This window comes from Bufo bufo, chromosome 2, assembly GCF_905171765.1.
Source record: "Bufo bufo chromosome 2, aBufBuf1.1, whole genome shotgun sequence".
Taxonomy (NCBI): domain Eukaryota; kingdom Metazoa; phylum Chordata; class Amphibia; order Anura; family Bufonidae; genus Bufo; species Bufo bufo.
In genome coordinates this window covers 646,377,099-646,399,825 of record NC_053390.1, presented here as the reverse complement: position 1 = coordinate 646,399,825, position 22,727 = coordinate 646,377,099, and the positions used below count along the sequence as shown (strand labels likewise).

The window sequence follows — 22,727 nt, the reverse complement described above, 5'->3', positions numbered from 1 at the left end:
TAAATGCGCGGGGGGGTCCCGTGACCCCCCCATGTCGGCGATCGCGGCAAACCGCAGGTCAATTCAGACCTGCGGTTTGCTGCGATTTCTGAAGTTTCTGGTCCCCGCAGTCCCTGACCGCAGGGATCAGAAACTTTATATGCCATAAAAAAAGTTTTATTTACCCCCCCCTGCACCCCCGAATGATTTTTATGGTGGCGGGAGGTGCAGGGGGAGGGTTGCGGGCGGTGTGGGCGGTGCGGGAGGCGGGCGGTGCGGCAGGCGGGATCGCGATCCCCCGCCCGCCTCCCCTTGTATAATCGTTGGTGTCTAGTGGGGATACCAGGGTGCCAGCACATTGCTGGCACCCTGGTATAAACGGCTGACATCTGCGATGCGATGTCAGCCGTTTAACCCTTTCCATACAGCGGTCCGTACGGACCGCTGTATGGAAAAGGTTAACAGCGCAGGGAGCTCCCTCCCTCTCCCATCGGGGGGCTGCTGTGCCTTTGCAGCCCCCCGATGGGGAGGGAGAGAGCCCCCAGAGAGCCCCCCGAGAGATCCCCTCCTTACCCTTCCCCGTCTGCGAAGTTCTGAGCAGTACTGAGCAGACGGGGAAGGTTCCCATGGCAACAGGACGCCTCTCAGGCGTCCTGCTGTCCATGGTGCTGAACAGATCTGTGCTGAATGGCATAGATCTGTTCAGTGTAAGTAAAATACAGTACAGAACAATATATATTGTTCTGTACTGTATTATTCAGACATCAGACCCACTGGATCTTCAAGAACCAAGTGGGTCTGGGTCAAAAAAAAGTGAATAAAAGTGAAAAAAAAGTAAAAATCAAAAAACACATTTATCACTGATAAAAAATGAAAAAAATAAAATTCCCTACACATGTTTGGTATCGCCGCGTCCGTAACGACCTGATCTATAAAACGGTCATGTTACTTTACCCGAACGGTGAACACCATAAAAATAAAAAATAAAAAACTATGATGAAATTGAAATTTTGCCCACCTTACTTCCCAAAAAAGGTAATAAAAGTGATCAAAAAAGTCGCATGTACGCCAAAATTGTAACAATCAAACCGTCATCTCATCCCGCAAAAATCATACCCTACCCAAGATAATCGCCCAAAAACTGAAAAAACTATGGCTCTTAGACTATGGAAACACTAAAACATGATTTTTTTTGTTTCAAAAATGAAATCATTGTGTAAAACTTACATAAATAAAAAAAAAGTATACATATTATGTATATTATTTGACCACCGTAAAAAAATAAAAATAAAAACGGTGTAAAAAAAGCCATTTTTTGTCATCTTACGTCACAAAAAGTGTAATAGCAAGCAATCAAAAAGTCATATGCACCCCAAAATAGATGCCAATCAAACCGTCATCTCATCCCGCAAAAAATGAGACCCTACTTAAGATAATCGCCCAAAAACTGAAAAAACTATGGCTCTTAGACTATGGAGACACTAAAACATTTTTTTGGTTTTAAAAATGAAATCATTGTGTAAAACGTACATAAATAAAAAAAACTGTATACATATTAGGTATCTCCGCGTCCGTGACAACCTGCTCTATAAAATTACCACATGATCTAACCTGTCAGATGAATGTTGTAAATAACAAAAAAAAAACGGTGCCAAAAAAGCTATTTCTTGTTACCTTGCCGCACAAAAAGTGTAATATAGAGCAACCAAAAATCATATGTACCCTAAACTAGTACCAACAAAACTGCCACCCTATCCCGTAGTTTCTAAAATGGGGTCACTTTTTTGGAGTTTCTACTCTAGGGGTGCATCAGGGGGGCTTCAAATGGGACATGGTGTCAAAAAAACCAGTCCAGCAAAATATGCCTTCCAAAAACCATATGGTGTTCCTTTCCTTCTGCGCCCTGCCATGTGCCCGTACAGCTGTTTACGACCACATATGGGGTGTTTCTGTAAACTACAGAATTAGGGCCATAAATAATGAGTTTTGTTTGGCTGTTAACCCTTGCTTTGTAACTGGAAAAAAAATATTAAAATGGAAAATCTGCCAAAAAAGTGAAATTTTGAAATTGTATCTCTATTTTCCATTAAATCTTGTGCAACACCTAAAGGGTTAACAAAGTTTGTAAAATCAGTTTTGAATACCTTGAGGGGTGTAGTTTCTTAGATGGGGTCACTTTTATGGAGTTTCTACTCCAGGGGTGCATCAGGGGGGCTTCAAATGGGACATGGTGCCAAAAAAACAGTCCAGCAAAATCAGCCCTCCAAAAACCAAACGGCGCACCTTTCACTCTACGCCCCGCTGTGTGCCCGTACAGTAGTTTACGGCCACATATGGGGTGTTTCTGTAAACAGCAGAGTCAGGGCAATAAAGATACAGTCTTGTTTGGCTGTTAACCCTTGCTTTGTTAGTGGAAAAAATGGGTTAAAATGGAAAATTAGGCAAAAAAATGAAATTCTCAAATTTCATCGCCATTTGCCAATAACTCTTGTGCAACACCTAAAGGGTTAACGACGTATGTAAAATCAGTTTTGAATACCTTGAGGGGTGTAGTTTCTTAGATGGGGTCACTTTTAGGGAGTTTCTCCTCTAGGGGTGCATCAGGGGGCTTCAAATGGGACATGGTGTAAATAAACCAGTCCATAAAAATCAGCCTTCCAAAAACCAAACGGCGCACCTTTCACTCTACGCCCCGCTGTGTGGCCGTACAGTAGTTTACGGCCACATATTGGGTGTTTCTGTAAATGGCAGAGTCAGGGCAATAAAGATACAGTCTTGTTTGGCTGTTAACCCTTGGTTTGTTAGTGGAAAAAATGGGTTAAAATGAAAAATTAGACAAAAAAATGAAATTCTCAAATTTCCTCCCTATTTGCCAATAACTCTTGTGCAACACCTAAAGGGTTAACAACGTATGCAAAATCAGTTTTGAATACCTTGAGGGGTGTAGTTTCTTAGATGGGGTCATTTTTGGGTGGTTTCTATAATGTAAGCCTCGCAAAGTGACTTGAGACCTGAACTGGTCCCTAGAAATTGAGTTTTTGTAAATTTCGGAAAAATTTCAAGATTTGCTTCTAAACTTCTAAGCCTTATAACATCCCCAAAAAATAAAATATCATTCCCAAAACAATTCAAACATGAAGTAGACATATGGGGAATGTAAAGTCATCACAATTTTTGGGGGTATTACTATGTATTACAGAAGTAGAGAAACTGAAACTTTGAAATTTGCTAATTTTTTTCAAATTTTTGTTAAATTAGGTATTTTTTGGTGCAAAAAAAATTTTTTTTTTGACTCCATTTTACCAGTGTCATGAAGTACAATATGTGACGAAAAAACAATCTCAGAACGGCCTGGATAAGTCAAACCGTTTTAAAGTTATCAGCACTTAAAGGGACTCTGGTCAGATTTTCAAAAAATGGCCTGGTCCTAAGGTGTAAAAAGGCTGTGTCCTTAAGGGGTTAAAGAGGACCTTTCATGGGTCCAAAGAATCTGAACTTATCAGCAGGCTGCATAGAGCGGCGCCCAGGGATCTAAGTGCACTTACTACACTGCTCAAAAAAATAAAGGGAACACTTAAACAACACAATGTAACTCCAAGTCAATCACACTTCTGTGAAATCAAACTGTCCACTTAGGAAGCAACACTGAGTGACAATCAATTTCACATGCTGTTGTGCAAATGGGATAGACAACAGGTGGAAATTATAGGCAATTAGCAAGACACCCCCAATAAAGGAGTGGTTCTGCAGGTGGTGACCTGACCACTTCTCAGTTCCTATGCTTCTTGGCTGATGTTTTGGTCACTTTTGAATGCTGCCGGTGCTTTCACTCTAGTGGTAGCATGAGACGGAGTCTACAACCCACACAAGTGGCTCAGGTAGTGCAGCTTATCCAGGATGGCACATCAATGCGAGCTGTGGCAAGAAGGTTTGCTGTGTCTGTCAGCGTAGTGTCCAGAGCATGGAGGTGCTACCAGGAGACAGGCCAGTACATCGGGAGACGTGGAGGAGGCCGTAGGAGGGCAACAACCCAGCAGCAGGACCGCTACCTCCGCCTTTGTGCAAGGAGGAACAGGAGGAGCACTGCCAGAGCCCTGCAAAATGACCTCCAGCAGGCCACAAATGTGCATGTGTCTGCTCAAACGTTCAGAAACAGACTCCATGAGGGTGATATGAGGGCCCGACGTCCACAAGTGGGGGTTGTGCTTACAGCCCAACACTGTGCAGGACGTTTGGCATTTGCCAGAGAACACCAAGATTGGCAAATTCGCCACTGGTGCCCTGTGCTCTTCACAGATGAAAGCAGGTTCACACTGAGCACATGTGACAGATGTGACAGAGTCTTGAGACGCCGTGGAGAACGTTCTGCTGCCTGCAACATCCTCCAGCATGACCGGTTTGGCATTGGGTCAGTAATGGTGTGGGGTGGCATTTCTTTGGAGGGCCGCACAGCCATCCATGTGCTCGCCAGAGGTAGCCTGAATGCCATTAGGTACCGAGATGAGATCCTTAGACCCCTTGTGAGACCATATGCTGGTGCTGTTGGCCCTGGGTTCCTCCTAATGCAAGACAATGCTAGACCTCATGTGGCTGGAGTGTGTCAGCAGCTCCTGCAAGACGAAGGCATTGATGCTATGGACTGGCCCGCCCGTTCCCCAGACCTGAATCCAATTGAGCACATCTGGGACATCATGTCTTGCTCTATCCACCAACGTCACGTTGCACCACAGACTGTGCAGGAGTTGGCAGATGCTTTAGTCCAGGTCTGGGAGGAGATCCCTCAGGGGACCATCCGCCACCTCATCAGGAGCATGCACAGGCGTTGTAGGGAGGTCATACAGGCACGTGGAGGCCACACACACTGCTGAGCCTCATTTTGACTTGTTTTAAGGACATTACATCAAAGTTGGATCAGCCTGTAGTGTGTTTTTCCACTTTAATTTTGAGGGTGACTCCAAATCCAGACCTCCATGGGTTGAAAAATTTGATTTCCATTTTTTTATTTTTGTGTGATTTTGTTGTCAGCACATTCAACTATGTAAAGAACAAAGTATTTCAGAAGAATATTTAATTAATTCAGATCTAGGATGTGTTATTTTTGTGTTCCCTTTATTTTTTTGAGCAGTGTATTATTCCTGGGCGCCGCTCCGTTCGTCCTCTGTGGCCCCCGGTATTTTCAGCATTCAGAGGAAAGAGGAGGAGACGCCAGTGTCTGTCCTTCTCCCTGACAGCAGCGCTGTCCAATCACAGCACAGAACTCAGAGCCAGGGAGAAAAAAAAACTCCCTGGCTCTGAGTTCTGATCTGTGATTGGACAGCGCTGCTGTCAGGGAGAAGGAGAGACACTGGCGTCTCCTCCTCCTTCCTCTGAATGCTGAAAATACCGGGGGCCACAGAGGACGAACGGAGCGGCGCCCAGGAATAATAGTAAGTGCACTTAGATCCCTGGGCGCCGCTCTATGCAGCCTGCTGATAAGTTCAGATTCTTTGGACCCATGAAAGGTCCTCTTTGACTCCTTTATACAATTGTCTGCAGCGGTATCGCAGACCGGGCACCCGGCCTCAATAACAGGGCATGCGATCTGGGGCACCTGAGGGGTTAATGGCCGCGGATCGCCTGCCCTGTTATTGAGGCCGGGTCTGTGATACCGCTGCAGACACTTATGTTTTACATTCATTGGCGGCGCAGTGGCGACAGCTCCTCCCCTCCTTCTCCTCCCCTGCTATATCCCCATTGGTGGTAGTGGCGGCCGCGTCACAGTGGAGAGGGAGGGACTCCTTCCTTCTCCACTGTGCAGTGTGCTAGTGAAGGGAACGTAGGCTGCGCAGGATCGCGGCGGTACAGTCGCAAATGGCGACAAGACTAAAAAGTCTTGTCGCCATCTGCAAATTTTAAGGCGCATTGGCGACCGTTTTGGTCGCCATCTGGAGCCCTGTATATGCTACATTATTCGTAAAGTGAAAATGTCCAGTCTTTTAGTGGTCACACACGAAAAGTTTGGATCCATGTCCGGTTTAATTTGTGTCATTTCTTATGGTCTTATGTAGAGCAGCATGGAGCTTCTAGTCATAACTCGCATTTGCTGGTATATGGACATATAACCAAAATAACGTGGGATATGGACATATAACCAAAATAACGTGGGATATGGACATATAACCAAAATAACGTGGTATATGGACATACAGTTAAAATAACAGTAAAAGGCCCATTCACATGGGCAGATTTTCTTCTGGTAACAAGGGGCTGTCAATATATAGGTCATCAGTCAGCGCTTATTTAGCTCTATTTTATCTATAGCAATCATCCTTACTGTGACTGAACAAGCGTTAATGTGATCATTCATTCACGTACATTTCATTATTGTTAGCAGCTACTCCCTGTGATGTGCTGACCACAATTAATAATTTTAAAATCCCTACCCGCCTACTCCCTGCCACTCTGTTTCAGCAACCTGTCTCTCTTCACTGGTCTTCCAGTCCGTCTGTAAACCTTTGGATGGATAGGATCACATGCACCACTGCAGCCGATGACTGGCCTCAGCAGTAAATTATCCCCAAGCCACAGGTCACTGTTGGGTCACGTGCTGCTTAGGGACACATCACCACTGAGGCCAGTTGTTGGCTACAGCAGGGCACATAAAGTCCGTCCATCTGAAAGTCTACAGACAGGGACTGGAAGACCAGTGAAGAAAGCCAGGTAGTCAGAACGGACCAGCAGGGAGCAGGTAAGTATAGGTTTTTCTACAGGTACTCCAGGCTGGGGTGGAAATTAAGAAAAAAAAAAAGCTCTAAAACCCTTTTAAAAGTGGTGATCACCCATTTGCGGACATGTCTACACCAGGGAAGTGATTGGAATTGTACGTTCATAGGAATGTTTGTTCACCTGATCATTGGCCCATGTTAAAGGATCTCAGGGGGAGGCCACGCGTTCAGGTTTCTTGATGTAGTGAATTAATTACTTTATAAGGAATTACTTCATAGGTTCTATCCTTTTATGATCCACTCCTGATTTTGGCTTCCAAAACGGCATAAGGAAACCTGACCGTGTGGCCATAGCTTAACAGAGTGTATGTCTGGAAATCAAGTCCTTGTAACACAGATGCTCAGCATATATGATGTGCCGATCCACCACATACGGTATATAATAGTATATCTTATTGCTTGCATCGCGTGATTACCTGAGCAGCTACACTATCCACCCTAATTGCTTCTCTAAGTGCTTCTTGGTATTAGACCTATAGTAGCCTACTATAAACATAATCCTTACAATGTTCCTGTATAGTTAGGTACCTGCAAGTACTAACAATAGCATGTTCCATTTCAGAAGAAATGAGTATACTACCAGCTATGCCGAGGCAAGGCCACCAAGGATTTCCCAACCTTGTTCAGCCGCAGTCACCTCCTGCATCACCGAAAAAACCACAACGGAATAGGTACATTGTTTTATTACCTTGTATTGTACTTTGGAATAATGAAAATATACAGTGGATATAAAAAGTCTACACACCCCTGGTAAAATGTCAGGTTTCTGTGCGGTAAAAAAATGAGACAAAGATAAATCATTTCAGAACTTTTTCCACCTTTAATGTGACCTATAAACTGTACAACTCAATTGAAAAACAAACTGAAATCTTTTAGGTGGAGGAAAGAAAACAAAAAAATAAACTAAAATAATGTGGTTGTATAAGTGTGCACACCCTCTTATAACTGGGGATGTAGCTGTGTTCAGAATTAACTGCTTGCCGACCGCCTAACACAGGAATGCGTCCTGGCGGCGGTCGATTCATTCCTCCTAGACGCATATACGCGTCATCTCGTGAGACGCGAGATTTCCTGTGAACGCGCGCACACAGGCACCGAAGGTAAGCGAGTGGATCTGCAGCCTGCCAGCGGAGATCGTTCGCTGGCAGGCTGTAGATGCGATTTTTTTAACCCCTAACAGGTATATTAGACGCTGTTTTGATAACAGCGTTTAATATACCTGCTACCTGGTCCTCTGGTGGTCCCTTTTGCTTGGATCGACCACCAGAGGACACAGGCAGCTCAGTAATAAGTAGCACCAAGCACCACACTACACTACCCCCCCCTGTCACTTATTAACCCCGTATTAACCCCTGATCACCCCATATAGACTCCCTGATCACCCCCCTGTCATTGATCACCCCCCTGTCATTGATCACCCCCCTGTAAGGGTCCATTCAGATGTCCGTATGTGTTTTACGGATCCATGGATCGGATCCGCAAAACACATACGGACGTCTGAATGGAGTCTTACAGGGGGGTGATCAATGACAGGGGGGTGATCACCCCATATAGACTCCCTGATCACCCCCCTGTCATTGACCACCCCCTTGTAAGGCTGGCTCCATTCAGAGGTCCGTATGTGTTTTGCGGATCCACGGATCCATGGATCGGATCCGCAAAACACATACGGACGTCTGAATGGAGCCTTACAGGGGGGTGATCAATGACAGGGGGGTGATCACCCCATATAGACTCCCTGATCACCCACCTGTCATTGATCACCACCCTGTCATTGATCACCCCCCTGTAAGGCTCCATTCAGACGTCCGTATGTGTTTTACGGATCCATGGATCGGATCCGCAAAACACATACGGACGTCTGAATGGAGCCTTACAGGGGGGTGATCACCCCATATAGACTCCCTGATCACCACCCTGTCATTGATCACCCCCTTGTAAGGCTGGCTCCATTCAGAGGTCCGTATGTGTTTTGCGGATCCACGGATCCATGGATCGGATCTGCAAAACACATACGGACGTCTGAATGGAGCCTTACAGGGGGGTGATCAATGACAGGGGGGTGATCACCTCATATAGACTCCCTGATCACCCCCCTGTAAGGCTCCATTCAGACGTCCGTATGTGTTTTACTGATCCATGGATCGGATCCGCAAAACACATACGGACGTCTGAATGGAGCCTTACAGGGGGGTGATCAATGACAGGGGGGTGATCACCCCATATAGACTCCCTGATCACCCCCCTGTGATTGATCACCCCCCTGTAAGGCTCCATTCAGACGTCCGTTTGTGTTTTGCGGATCCGATCCGTGGATCCACAAAACACATACGGACCTCTGAATGGAGCCTTACAGGGGGGTGATCAATCACAGGGGGGTGATCATCCCATATAGACTCCCTGATCACCCCCCTGTCATTGATCACCCCCCTGTAAGGCTCCATTCAGATGTCCGTATGTGTTTTACGGATCCATGGATCGGATCCGCAAAACATATACGTACGTCTGAATGGAGCCTTACAGGGGGGTGATCAATGACAGGGGGGTGATAACCCCATATACACTCCCTGATCACCCCCCTGTCATTGATCACCACCCTGTTATTGATCACCCCCCTGTAAGGCTCCATTCAGACATTTTTTTGGCACAGGTTAGTGGAAATTGATTTTTTTGTTTTTTGTTTTTTTGTTTTTTCTTACAAAGTCTCATATTCCACTAACTTGTGACAAAAAATAAAATCTCACATGAACTCACCATACCCCTCACGGAATCCAAATGCGTAAAATTACCCCACATGTGACCCCATTTCGGAAAGAAGACACCCCAAGGTATTCGCTGAGGGGCATATTGAGTCCATGAAAGATTGAAATTTTTGTCCCAAGTAGGCGGAAAGGGAGACTTTGTGAGAAAAAATAAATAAAAATCAATTTCCGCTAACTTGTGCCAAAAAAAAAAAAATTCTATGAACTCGCCATGCCCCTCATTGACCACCTTGGGGTGTCTTCTTTCCAAAATGGGGTCACATGTGGGGTATTTATACTGCCCTGGCATTTTAGGGGCCCTAAAGCGTGAGAAGAAGTCTGGGATCCAAATGTCTAAAAATGCCCTCCTAAAAGGAATTTGGGCCCCTTTGCGCATCTAGACTGCAAAAAAGTGTCACACGTGGTATCGCCGTACTCAGGAGAAGTTGGGGAATGTGTTTTGGGGTGTCATTTTACATATACCCATGCTGGGTGAGATAAATATCTTGGTCAAATGCCAACTTTGTATAAACAAATGGGAAAAGTTGTCTTTTGCCGAGATATTTCTCTCACCCAGCAAAAAATCAATTTCCGCTAACTTGTGCCAAAAAAAATATAAAAAATGCCAGGGCAGTATAACTACCCCACAAGTGACCCCATTTTAGAAAGAAGACACCCCAAGGTATTTCGTGATGGGCATAGTGAGTTCATGGAAGTTTTTATTTTTTGTCACAAGTTAGTGGAATATGAGACTTTGTAAGGAAAAAAAATAAAAATAAATCATCATTTTCCGCTAACTTGTGACAAAAAATAAAAAGTTCTATGAACTCACTATGCCCATCAGCGAATACCTTAGGGTGTCTACTTTCTGAAATGGGGTCATTTGTGGGGTGTTTGCACTGTCTGGCCATTGTAGAACCTCAGGAAACATGACAGGTGCTCAGAAAGTCAGAGCTGCTTCAAAAAGCGGAAATTCACATTTTTGTACCATAGTTTGTAAACGCTATAACTTTTACCCAAACCATTTTTTTTTTTACCCAAACATTTTTTTTTATCAAAGACATTTAGAACAATAAATTTAGCGAAAAATTTATATATAGATGTCGTTTTTTAAAAAAAAAAATTGCAACTGAAAGTGAAAAATGTCATTTTTTAGCAAAAATTTCGTTAAATTTCGATTAATAACAAAAAAAGTAAAAATGTCAGCAGCAATGAAATACCACCAAATGAAAGCTCTATTAGTGAGAAGAAAAGGAGGTAAAATTCATTTGGGTGGTAAGTTGCATGACCGAGCAATAAACCGTGAAAGTAGTGTAGTGCAGAAGTGTAAAAAGTGGTCTGGTCATTAAGGGTGTTTAAGCTAGGGGAGCTGAGGCGGTTAATGGCAAACTCATTCAGAATCATGTTAAATAGGAGTCAGCATACACCTGCCATCATTTAAAGTGCCTCTGATTAACCCCAAATAAAGTTCAGCTGCTCTAGTTGGTCTTTCCTGAAATTTTTTTAGTCGCATCCCACAGCAAAAGCCATGGTCCACAGGGAGCTTCCAAAGCATCAGAGGGATCTCATTGTTAAAAGGCATCAGTCAGGAGAAGGGTACAAAATAATTTCCAAGGCATTAGATATACCATGGAACACAGTGAAGACAGTCATCATCAAGTGGAGAAAATTGATGAAAAGATGAGAAGAAAACTGGTCTGGGAGGCTACCAAGAGGCCTACAGCAACATTAAAGGAGCTGCAGGAATATCTGGCAAGTTCTGGCTGTGTGGTACATGTGACAACAATCTCCCGTATTCTTCATATGTCTGGGCTATGGGGTAGAGTGGCAAGACGAAAGCCTTTTCTTACGAAGAAAAACATCCAAGCCAGGCTACATTTTGCAAAAACACATATGAAGTCTCCCAAAAGCATGTGGGAAAAGGTGGTATGGTCTGATGAAACCAAGGTTGAACTTTTTGGCCATAATTCCAAAAGATATGTTTGGCGCAAAAACAACACTGCACATCACCAAAAGAACACCATACCCACAGTGAAGCATGGTGGTGGCAGCGTCATGCTTTGGGGCTGTTTTTCTTCAGCTGGAACTGGGGCCTTAGTTAAGCTAGAGGGAATTAGGAACAGTTCCATATACCAGTCAATATTGGTACAAAACCTTCAGGCTTCTGCTAGAAAGCTGAACATGAAGAGGAACTTCATCTTTCAGCATGACAACGACCCAAAGCATACATCCAAATCAACAAAGGAATGGCTTCACCAGAAGAAGATTAAAGTTTTGGAATGGCCCAGCTAGAGCCCAGACCTGAATCCGATTGGAAATCTGTGGGGTGATCTGAAGAGGGCTGTGCACAGGAGATGCCCTCGCAATCTTTGGACAGATTTGGAGTGTTTTTGCAAAGAAGAGAGGGCAAATCTTGCCAAGTCAAAATGTGCCATGCTGATAGACTCATACTCAAAAAGACTGAGTGCTGTAATAAAATCAAAAGGTGTTTCAACAAAGTATTAGTTTAAGGGTGTGCACACTTATGCAACCATATTATTTTATTTTTATATTTTTTCTTCCCTCTAAAAATAACTGAAATAAAGTGGCCTACATGGGAGGAAATGCTCAAAAGCCCCAAACACTGTGGCGTGTTTATAACCTGGGGAGCAATTCCTCCGCATGTGATCTGCTGCTAGCGGCTATCCCCAGCAAAAATGCATACAATGGCCTCCTACACAACTTGGGATAATGTGTGGATGCACATATAGAAATACATAAATCACTGCGAAAGGTGCACCACAATAATATGCTACTGACAACACTGGCTAATCCCTCAGGCTGATGTTAAGAACTGAGACTTTAGCCAATGTATTCCAGTCAGGAACACATCGGAGCCCTTTTGCACCACCGTCAAGGTATCTCAGCGTGGCATGGGTCCGTACCACTAGACTACCTACGGAATGTGAACACAGCCTGAGAGGGGCTAAGCTATAACTTACAGCCAAGCTCCCACATACCTCCATAGTGAAATCACTCAGTGGGAGAGATGATAAGGCTGTAAGCCCACCTATAACAGCCCCCCCGCCCCCCCCATGCCCAGGTCATCCTGCTGCATTGAGACATCTCATTCAGTTCTCAGATTCCTCTAGTGCGCATCCCCGCATTCTCGTTTGTCGTGTGCATGTCTATTCCAGCAATGACGTCAGCTGGAGGACACAAATCTCCACTCCTGTCTCTGGCCAGCCCCTCCCTGGCTGCTTTCATTGACAGGGCCAGGCAGTGGTCACAAAATAAAAGCAGCATTTAAATCAGGTCAAGGACAGAGTTTATGCAAACAGGTGATAGGGAGATTGACTGCTGCCCTTTAAAATAAGTGTACCAAAAAAGTGAGAAAAATAAGAAGTTTTAAAAAATAGACATAAAAAAATTCCAATCTCCCCCTTTCCCCACACTAAAAATAAGCAATAACAAAATAAACATCATAGGTATCGCCGCGTCCCAGAATGCCGGTACTATTAAAATGTAAAAGTATTTATCCCATACTGTGAATGCTGTAACAGAAAAAAAACAAAATAGTTGATTTTCCTTTTGTTTCTTCTTTTCACAAAATAAATTACCAAAGAGTGATCAAAAAAAATTATTCACAGCCCAAAATGATATCAATAAAAATGACAGATCACTCTGCTAAATTGAGCCCTCACACAGCTCCATAGATGTAAATATAAACACGTATCTGTATTATATGGGGGAATATGGCGATGCAAGAAAAAAATACATTGTTCCAAAGTTTTTTTTTTTTTTTAAATGTTAAAACACAAGAAAAACTATGAAAGTGTGGTATCACTGTAATCACACTGATCTGGAAAATGAAGTTAACATGTGAGGTTTACTGCACAGGGAATGCTACCCTATTTGGAATATTTTCCAGCATCCAACTACATCGTATGCAATATAAGATGGTCCCACAAAAAACAAGCCCTCAGAAGGCTATGTGAACGGAAAAACTTTAAAAAGTCAAGGAGTTAAAAAAAAAAACACTGAAAATATTGGAAATCACTCAGTCCTTAAGGCCCCTTTCACACGGGCGAGAATTCCATGCGGGTGCAATACGTGAGGTGAACGCATTGCACCCGCACTGAATCCGAACCCATTCATTTCTATGGGGCTGTGCACATGAGCGGTGATTTTCACGCATGCCTTGTGCGTTGCGTGAAAATCGCAGAAAGCTCTATATTGTGCGTTTTTCCCGCAACGCAGGCCCCATAGAAGTGAATGGGGCTGCGTGAAAATCGCAAGCATCTTTAAGCAAGTGCGGATGCGGTGTGTTTTTCACGCATGGTTGCTAGGTGACGATCGGGATGACGACCAGATCTTTATTATTTTCCCTTATATCATGGTAATAAGGGAAAATAATAGCATTCTTAATACAGAATGCATAGTAAATTAGGGATGGAGAGGTTAAAAAATAAAAAATTAAAATTAAACTCACCTCATCGATTTGTTCGTGAAGCCTGGCTTGTCTTCTTTCTTCTTCTTTGAGGACCTGGGAGGAAAAGGACCTTTGGTGACGTCACTGCGCTCATGGTGATGGAGCATATGATGAGCGCAGTGACGTCACCAAAGGTCCTTTTTCTCCCAGGTCCTCAAAGAAGAAGAAAGCAGACAAGGTGGGCTGTGCGAACAAGTGGATGAGGTGAGTTTAATAAAAAAAAAAATTTTTTAACCCCTTCAGCCCTATTTTACTAAGCATTCTGTATTAAGAATGCAATTATTTTCCCTTATAACCATGTTATAAGGGAAAATAAAATCTACACAACACTGATCCCAAACCCGAACTTTTGTGAAGAAGTCCGGGTTCGGGTCCGGGTACCAAACATGCCGATTTTTCTCACGCGCGTGCAAAACGCTTTTTAAACGCTTTGCACTCGCGCAGCAAAATAGCGCATATTCCCGCAACGCACTCGCATCTTTTCCCGCAACACACCCGCAACGCTCGTGTGAAACCAGCCTAAGGGTTTAAAATGTTGCAGAAAGTTTTATAAATGTCATACAACAAAGGACCTGTTGTCAATTGGAGACGACCAGTTTCTCAGGGTTTCCAGTATTCGTATTCTTAAAAAATACTGGGAGCAGGATTTGGCCTCTTTCACATGACCGCTTTTTTTTTTCCGTTTACGGGCCGTTTGCATTCCGTTTCCATATTTCCGTTCCGTTGAAAGATAGAACATGTCCTATTATTGCCCACAAATCATGTTCCGTGGTTACATTCAAGTCAATGGGTCCGCAAAAAAATGGAACACGTATGGAAATGCATCCGTATGTTTTCCGTATCCGTTGCGTTTTTGCGGAACCATCTTTTGAAAATTTTATGCCCAGGCCATTTTTTTCAATGTAATTACTGTATACTGTATATGCCATACAGAAAAAGGGAATGGAAAAACGGAAACACGACGGAAACAAAAAGCGGAACAACGGATCCGGGAAAAACGGACCGCAAAACACTGAAAAAGCCATACGGTCGTGTGAAAGAGCCCTTTGTCTGTATGCCTTTAGAAAGTACAAGTGGTCCTGCAAAAAACAAGCCCTCATATGGCTATGTGAATGCTCTGGGAAGGCAGGGAGTAAAAAATGAAAATTGAAAAACAGAAAATTGCTTGGTCAGGAAGCGGTTAATGAGCAGAGTGTTTCTGAACTAAATGACATATTTTTTTAATTATTTTGCTTTTGTTACTTTTTTTTTACTTTTGCTGTAATTTTTTCTTGACACATTGGGCTGTTGATTAATACAATTTGTATGGAAATATTTTTTTCCTTTATGCAGTAGTAAATGTGTATAAAAAGTGTACATTTTTTTTAATATGCTTATAGCTCACTGAATTTGCAGTAGACAGAATTGAGTCAAGTAATGGTAGCCATAGTAGTATAACATCTCCTCCGCTCTTGTAACAAAACAAAAAAATGAGAGGATATTCCCATCTTGATCTTTATGACGTATTTTGTGGCTGCTGTGAACAGAGATGCATGACTCTTTCTAACCTGTTCTATTAGTTCAGAAAACAGATGAGCTTGCTTAGGCTACATTCACACGAAAGCAAATAAAAACTGGCGCGTAAAAAGGGTTTACTCTTTCATGTCCATTTTGCATCTTGTTGTGTATCCCATTTCCTGGCCTTTTTTCCGCATCTTCTTGCAATCAGACAATTTTTAACAGACGGATGACATTCTGTACAACAGCCATTAAAAATGGGCCCATTGACTTCTAAGGGTCTATCAAAAATACATGTCCTTTTTTTTGATAACCGTTATTCAAAAACCTTTAAAAAAAAATGGCCGTGTAAATAGACCTTTAGGCCTCATGCACACGACCGTTGTGTGTATCCGTGGCCGTTGTGCCGTTTTCCGTTTTTTTTCGCGGACCCATTGACTTTCAATGGGTCCGTGGAAAAATCGGAAAATGCACCGTTTTGCAGCCGCATCCGTGATCCGTGTTTCCTGTCCGTCAAAAAAATAGGACCTGTCCTATTTTTTTGACGGACAAAGGTTCACGGACCCATTCAAGTCAATGGGTCCGTGAAAGAACATGGATGCACACAAGATTGGCATCCGCGTCCGTGATCCGTGGCCGTAGGTTACTTTCATACAGACGGATCCGAAGATCCGTCTGCATAAAAGCTTTTTCAGAGATGAGTTTTCACTTTGTGAAAACTCATATCCGACAGTATATTCTAACACAGAGGCGTTCCCATAGTGATTGGGACGCTTCTAGTTAGAATATACTACGAACTGTGTACATGACTGCCCCCTGCTGCCTGGCAGCACCCGATCTCTTACAGGGGGCTGTGATCCGCACAATTAACCCCTTAGGTGCTGCACCTGAGGGGTTAATTGTGCATATCATAGCCCCCCCATAAGAGATCAGGGGCTGCCAGGCAGCAGGGGGCAGACCCCCCTCCCTCCCCAGTTTTAATTTCATTGGTGGCCATTCCGGCCCCCCCTCTCTCCCTCTATTATATTATCATTGGTGGCCAGTGTGCGGCCCCCCCTCTATTGTATTAATATCATTGGTGGCCAGTGTGCGGCCTCCCCTCTCCCCCCCCCCCCCCCCCCCGATCATTGGTGGCAGCGGAGAGTTCCGATCGGAGTCCCAGTTTCTTCGCTCTGGGGCTCCGATCGGTAACCATGGCAACCAGGATGCTACTGCAGGCCTGGTTGCCATGGTTACTTAGCAATATTACAATATTAGAAGCATCATACTTACCTGCTGCGCTGTCTGTGACCGGCCGGGAGCTCCTCCTACTGGTAAGTGACAGATTATTAAGCAATGCGCCGCACAGACCTGTCACTTACCAGTAGGAGGAGCTCCCGGCCGGTCACAGACAGCGCAGCAGGTAATTTGGATGCTTCTAATATTGTAATATTGCTAAGTAACCATGGCAACCAGGCCTGCAGTAGCGTCCTGGTTGCCATGGTTACCGATCGGAGCCCCAGCGATTAAGCTGGGACTCCGATCGGAACTCTCCACTGCCACCAATGATCGGGGGGGGAGGGGAGAGGGGAGGCCGCACACTGGCCACCAATAATATTACAATAGAGGGAGGGAGGGGGGGGCACACAGGCCACCAATGATAATACAATAGAGGGAGGGAGGGGGGGCCGGGGGTGAGGGCCGCACACTGGCCACCAATGATATTCAAACTGGGGAGGGAGGGGGGTCTGCCCCCTGCTGCCTGGCAGCCCCTGATCTCTTACAGGGGGCTATGATATGCACAATTAACCCCTCAGGTGCAGCACCTGAGGGGTTAATTGTGCGGATCACAGCCCCCTGTAAGAGATCGGGTGCTGCCAGGGGGCAGTCATGTACACAGTTCGTAGTATATTCTAACTAGAAGCGTCCCCATCACTATGGGAACGCCTCTGTGTTAGAATATACTGTCGGATATGAGTTTCACGATCTAACTCATATCCGACAGTATATTCTAACATAGAGGCGTTCCCATGGCGATGGGGACGCTTCAAGTTAAAATATACCATCGGATTGGAGAAAACTCCGATCCTATGGTATATTAACTCCTGACTTTACATTGAAAGTCAATGGGGGACGGATCCGTTTGAAATTACACCATATTGTGTCAACGTCAAACGGATCCGTCCCTATTGACTTGCATTGTAATTCAGGACGGATCCGTTTGGCTCCGCACGGCCAGGCGGACACCAAAACGACTTTTTGTTCATGTCCGTGGATCCTCCAAAAATCAAGGAAGACCCGCGGACGAAAAAACGGTCACGGATCACGGACCAACGGAACCCCGTTTTGCGGACCGTGAAAAAATACGGTCGTGTGCATGAGGCCTTAGAGGGAGATTTTGCTAAATTGGTGACTCCATTAAGCTGCTCCAATAGGGGGAGAGTGCATAAAACTGGAGTAGCATTTCTAGACAAAAGTGTTAGGTTTAAGGATAAGCTAAATTTAACTGCTTCCCGACCGCCTAACGCAGGGATGCGTCCTGGCGGCGGTCGATTCGTTCCTCCTGGACGCATATACGCGTCATCTCGCGAGACGCGAGATTACGCTCACAGCCGGCCCGCGCATGCGCATCGCGGGCCGTAAAGGAGCGTTTCGTCACCAGCCTGCCAGCCAATGATCATCGCTGGCAGGCTGGCGATTTTCAAAAAATCTAATCAGAAGCCATCTAACACCTTATATTTATAAATATAAGGTGTTAAATGGCTTCTGTGCTCCGCTGCTGGTCCTTTTCGTCGGTTGGTTCCAGCAGAGGAGCAGACATCACAGTGAGTAGCCACCAAACACTACACTTAGCCCCAGATCACCCCCCATCACCCCAATTAACCCCTTGAGCACCCCTTGATCGCCCCTGTCAATCACTGGTATTGACTGTTAGGTTTTAGGATAGTTTAGGCCCCTTGGTTAGGTAGTTAGTGATCGTTTAGCGCCCAGCCCACCGCACCGCAGTCACTGATTCGCTGATTAGCGTATCGCTAATCAGCATTTGTACTTTTATAGTATCTGTAAGTGATCAGAACTGATCACAGTCAGATCTATAATAGTATTAGTGTCACCTTAGTTCGCCCTCCACCCAAAACGCAGTGTTTGCCCGATCAGGCCTGATCGGTCGCCCACACGTGCGTTTACCCACGCCCGCCCCGCCGCAGTGACAAAAAAATAATTATTTTTTGATCACTGCACAATCACTTTACAAGCGCTGCGGCGATAAAAAAAAAAATCAGTTTTGATATTTTTTATCAATTGCAGCGGCCTCCGGTACTTCGCTAGCCTCCCATTTGTAAGACAGGCTTGCTTTTTTTCTTGGGTAGTCTCAGGGAATACTGCCTAAATTTAGTTGACCAAATGGCAAACAAGGGGTATTCTTCTGAAGAGGCCTACAGAATTCTGACCCAGTCGGATGAGCAATGGGAACCCTCATCTGACGAATCTAGCGGGTCAGAATACGAACCTGTAGAAAGCAGTGGCACTCTGAACCAAAGTTCGGACGAGGAGGTTGAGGTCCCTGATAGCACTAGGCATACCCGGCCCCGTGTTGCTAGACCACAGGTTGCGCAGGATTCGCTTCAAGGGCAGCAGAGTGGGGCTGGCGCTGTCGGATTACGTGGTGAGGCATACACTAGCAGCGCAGCCCCTCCCTGGACCTAGTACCAGCACTGCCGTACAACATGGTGAAGTGGCGAGCACCAGAAGGGCAGTTGAAGCTGGTACAGTGGCACGTGCATTAGTTCCCCCGTCGCAGCCACCGCACAGACAGGCCCGTAGAGTCCCTGAGGTGCTGGCAAACCCTGATTGGCAGCCCCCAACTTCAGCCGCACTAATAGTTCCCCCTTTCACCGCCCAGTCTGGAGTTCGGGTTGAGACAGCTCAGATCGGTTCGGCACTGGGATTTTTTGAGCTGTTCTTGACTGCGGAGCTGTTGGACTTAGTCGTGGCAGAAACAAATCGGTATGCCACTCAATTTCCACTCAATTTATAGACGCCAACCCGGGAATCTTTTATGCCGAGTCTTTCCGGTGGAAACCCGTCCAAGTTTCCGAAATTAAAATTTTTCTGGGCCTTCTCCTCAACTTGGGTCTAAACAAAAAGCATGAATTGCGGTCATATTGGTCCACGAACCCAATTCATCACATGCCCATGTTCTCTGCTGCTATGTCCAGGGCACGATTTGAGACCATCCTGCGTTTCCTGCACTTTAGCGACAACAGCACCTCTCGTCCCAGATGCCACCCAGCTTTTGACCGGCTCTACAAAATTCGGCCCCTCATAGACCACTTCAACACCAAATTTGCAGATTTGTATACCCCTGAGCAAAACATCTGCGTAGACGAGTCCCTTATACATTTTACCGGGTGCCTTGGCTTCAAACAATACATCCCAAGCAAGCGCGCCCGGTATGGGGTCAAATTGTATAAGCTCTGTGAAAGGGCCACAGGCTATACCCACAAATTTCGGATCTATGAGGGTAAAGATCAGACCCTGGAGCTGGTCGGTTGCCCTGACTACCTGGGGAGCAGTGGGAAGACAGTCTGGGACTTGGTGTCACCCTTATTTGGCAAGGGGTACCATCCTTATGTGGACAATTTTTACACAAGTGTGCCCCTCTTCAGGCATTTGTTCCTAGAACAGATTGGCTGCTGTGGCACCGTGCGACCTAGTCGCCGGGGCTTCCCCCAACGGCTCGTTACCACCCGTCTTGCAAGGGGGGGAGAGGACTGCCTTGTGTAACGAAGAACTGCTCGCGGTGAAATGGAGAGACAAGCGTGACGTTTACATGCTCTCCTCCATTCACGGAGACACGACAATACAAATAGAACGGGCAACCAGTGTCATTGAAAAGCCCCTCTCAGTCCACGACTATAACCTTTACATGGGAGGGGTGGACTTCAATGACCAGATGTTGGCTCCTTATTTAGTTTCCCGACGCACCAGACGCTGGTATAAGAAGGTGTCTGTATATTTGATTCAATTGGCTGCATATAATAGTTTTGTTCTCTACAGTAAGGCTGGGAGAACAGGATCTTTCCTCAAATTTCAGGAAGAGATCATCGAGAACCTCCTGTATCCAGGAGGTTCCGTGGCCCCATCCACCAGTGTAGTGAGCCGTCTACACGAGCGACATTTCCCCAATGTCGTTGCTGGTACCTCAACCCAACCGTCACCCCGAAAAAGATGTCGTGTCTGTAGCAGGAGTGGAATAAGGCGTGACACCCGCTATTTCTGTCCTGACTGCCCTGACCACCCTGCCCTATGCTTAGGGGAGTGTTTCCGGAAGTACCACACACAGGTACACTTAGCATAGGGATTGCATCTAACAGGACAGGCACACAGGGCTATTAGGGCCCTTTCACTCACAGCTGCTGCAAAACTCTCCTTTCACCTGGGACAAAGTGTATAATGTACTTCGCCACATCTTTGGGCGATTTGCGCTTTGCACATTGTCCCATGGGGAAGGAGAGGTTTGTCCTATAAAGGTAAAAAAATAAAATAAAAAATAAATTTCCGCTAACTTGTGCCAAAAAAAAAAAAATTCTATGAACTCGCCATGCCCCTCATTGAATACCTTGGAGTGTCTTCTTTCCAAAATGGGGTCACATGTGGGGTATTTATACTGCCCTGGCATTTTAGGGGCCCTAAAGCGTGAGAAGAAGTCTGGGATCCAAATGTCTAAAAATGCCCTCCTAAAAGGAATTTGGGCCCCTTTGCGCATCTAGGCTGCAAAAAAGTGTCACACATGTGGTATCGCTGTGCTCAGGAGAAGTTGGGGAATGTGTTTTGGGGTGTCATTTTACATATACCCATGCTGGGTGAGATAAATATCTTGGTCAAATGCCAACTTTGTATAAAAAAATGGGAAAAGTTGTCTTTTGCCGAGATATGTCTCTCACCCAACATGGGTATATGTAAAAAGACACCCCAAAACACATTGCCCTACTTCTTCTGAGTACGGTGATACCAGATGTGTGACACTTTTTTGCAGCCTAGTTGGGCAAATGGGCCCACATTCCAAAGAGCACCTTTAGGATTTTACAGGGCATTTTTTACACATTTTGATTTCAAACTACTTGTCACGCATTAGGGCCCCTAAAATGCCAGGGCAGTATAACTACCCCACAAGTGACCCCATTTTGGAAAGAAGACACCCCAAGGTATTCCGTGAGGGGCATGGCGAGTTCCTAGAATTTTTTATTTTTTGTCACAAGTTAGCGGAAAATGATGATTTTTTTTTTTCTTACAAAGTCTCATATTCCACTAACTTGTGACAAAAAATAAAAACTTCCATGAACTCACTATGCCCATCACAAAATACCTTGGGGTGTCTTCTTTCCAAAATGAGGTCACTTGTCGGGTAGTTATACTGCCCTGGCATTTTAGGGGCCCTAATGCGTGAGAAGTAGTTTGAAATCAAAATGTGTAAAAAATGCCCTGTGAAATCCTAAAGGTGCTCTTTGGAATGTGGGCCCCTTTGCCCACCTAGGCTGCAAAAAAGTGTCACACATGTGGTATCGCCGTACTCAGGAGAAGTTGGGGAATGTGTTTTGGGGTGTCATTTTAAATATACCCATGCTGGGTGAGAGAAATATCTCGGCAAAAGACAACTTTTCCCATTTTTTTTATACAAAGTTGGCATTTGACCGAGATATTTATCTCACCCAGCATGGGTATATGTAAAATGACACCCCAAAACACATTGCCCAACTTCTCCTGAGTACGGCGATACCACATGTGTGACACTTTTTTGCAGCCTAGGTGGGCAAAGGGGCCCACATTCCAAAGAGCACCTTTAGGATTTCACAGGGCATTTTTTACACATTTTGATTTCAAACTACTTCCCACACATTAGGGCCCCTAAAATGCCAGGGCAGTATAACTACCCCACAAGTGACCCCATTTTGGAAAGAAGACACCCCAAGGTATTTCGTGATGGGCATAGTGAGTTCATGGAAGTTTTTATTTTTTGTCACAAGTTAGTGGAATATGAGACTTTGTAAGGAAAAAAAATAAATTAAAAAAAATCATCATTTTCCGCTAACTTGTGACAAAAAATAAAAATTTCTATGAACTCACTATGCCCATCAGCGAATACCTTAGGGTGTCTACTTTCCGAAATGGGGTTATTTGTGGGGGTTTTCTACTGTCTGGGCATTGTAGAACCTCAGGAAACATGACAGGTGCTCAGAAATTCAGAGCTGCTTCAAAAAGCGGAAATTCACATTTTTGTACCATAGTTTGTAAACG

General features: G+C 44.9%; 1 protein-coding gene across 1 annotated transcript in view; it reads left to right on the top strand.

Annotated features, from left to right (window-relative positions):
- Positions 1-22,727, top strand: part of TTC29 (tetratricopeptide repeat domain 29) — a 288,615-nt gene that overhangs the window by 11,507 nt on the left and 254,381 nt on the right. The window contains exon 2 of the mRNA XM_040420513.1: positions 7,306-7,414. Within this exon, the coding sequence (XP_040276447.1) occupies positions 7,311-7,414 (104 nt within the window). The 5' untranslated portion in view covers positions 7,306-7,310. The remainder of the gene's footprint in view (positions 1-7,305; positions 7,415-22,727) is intronic.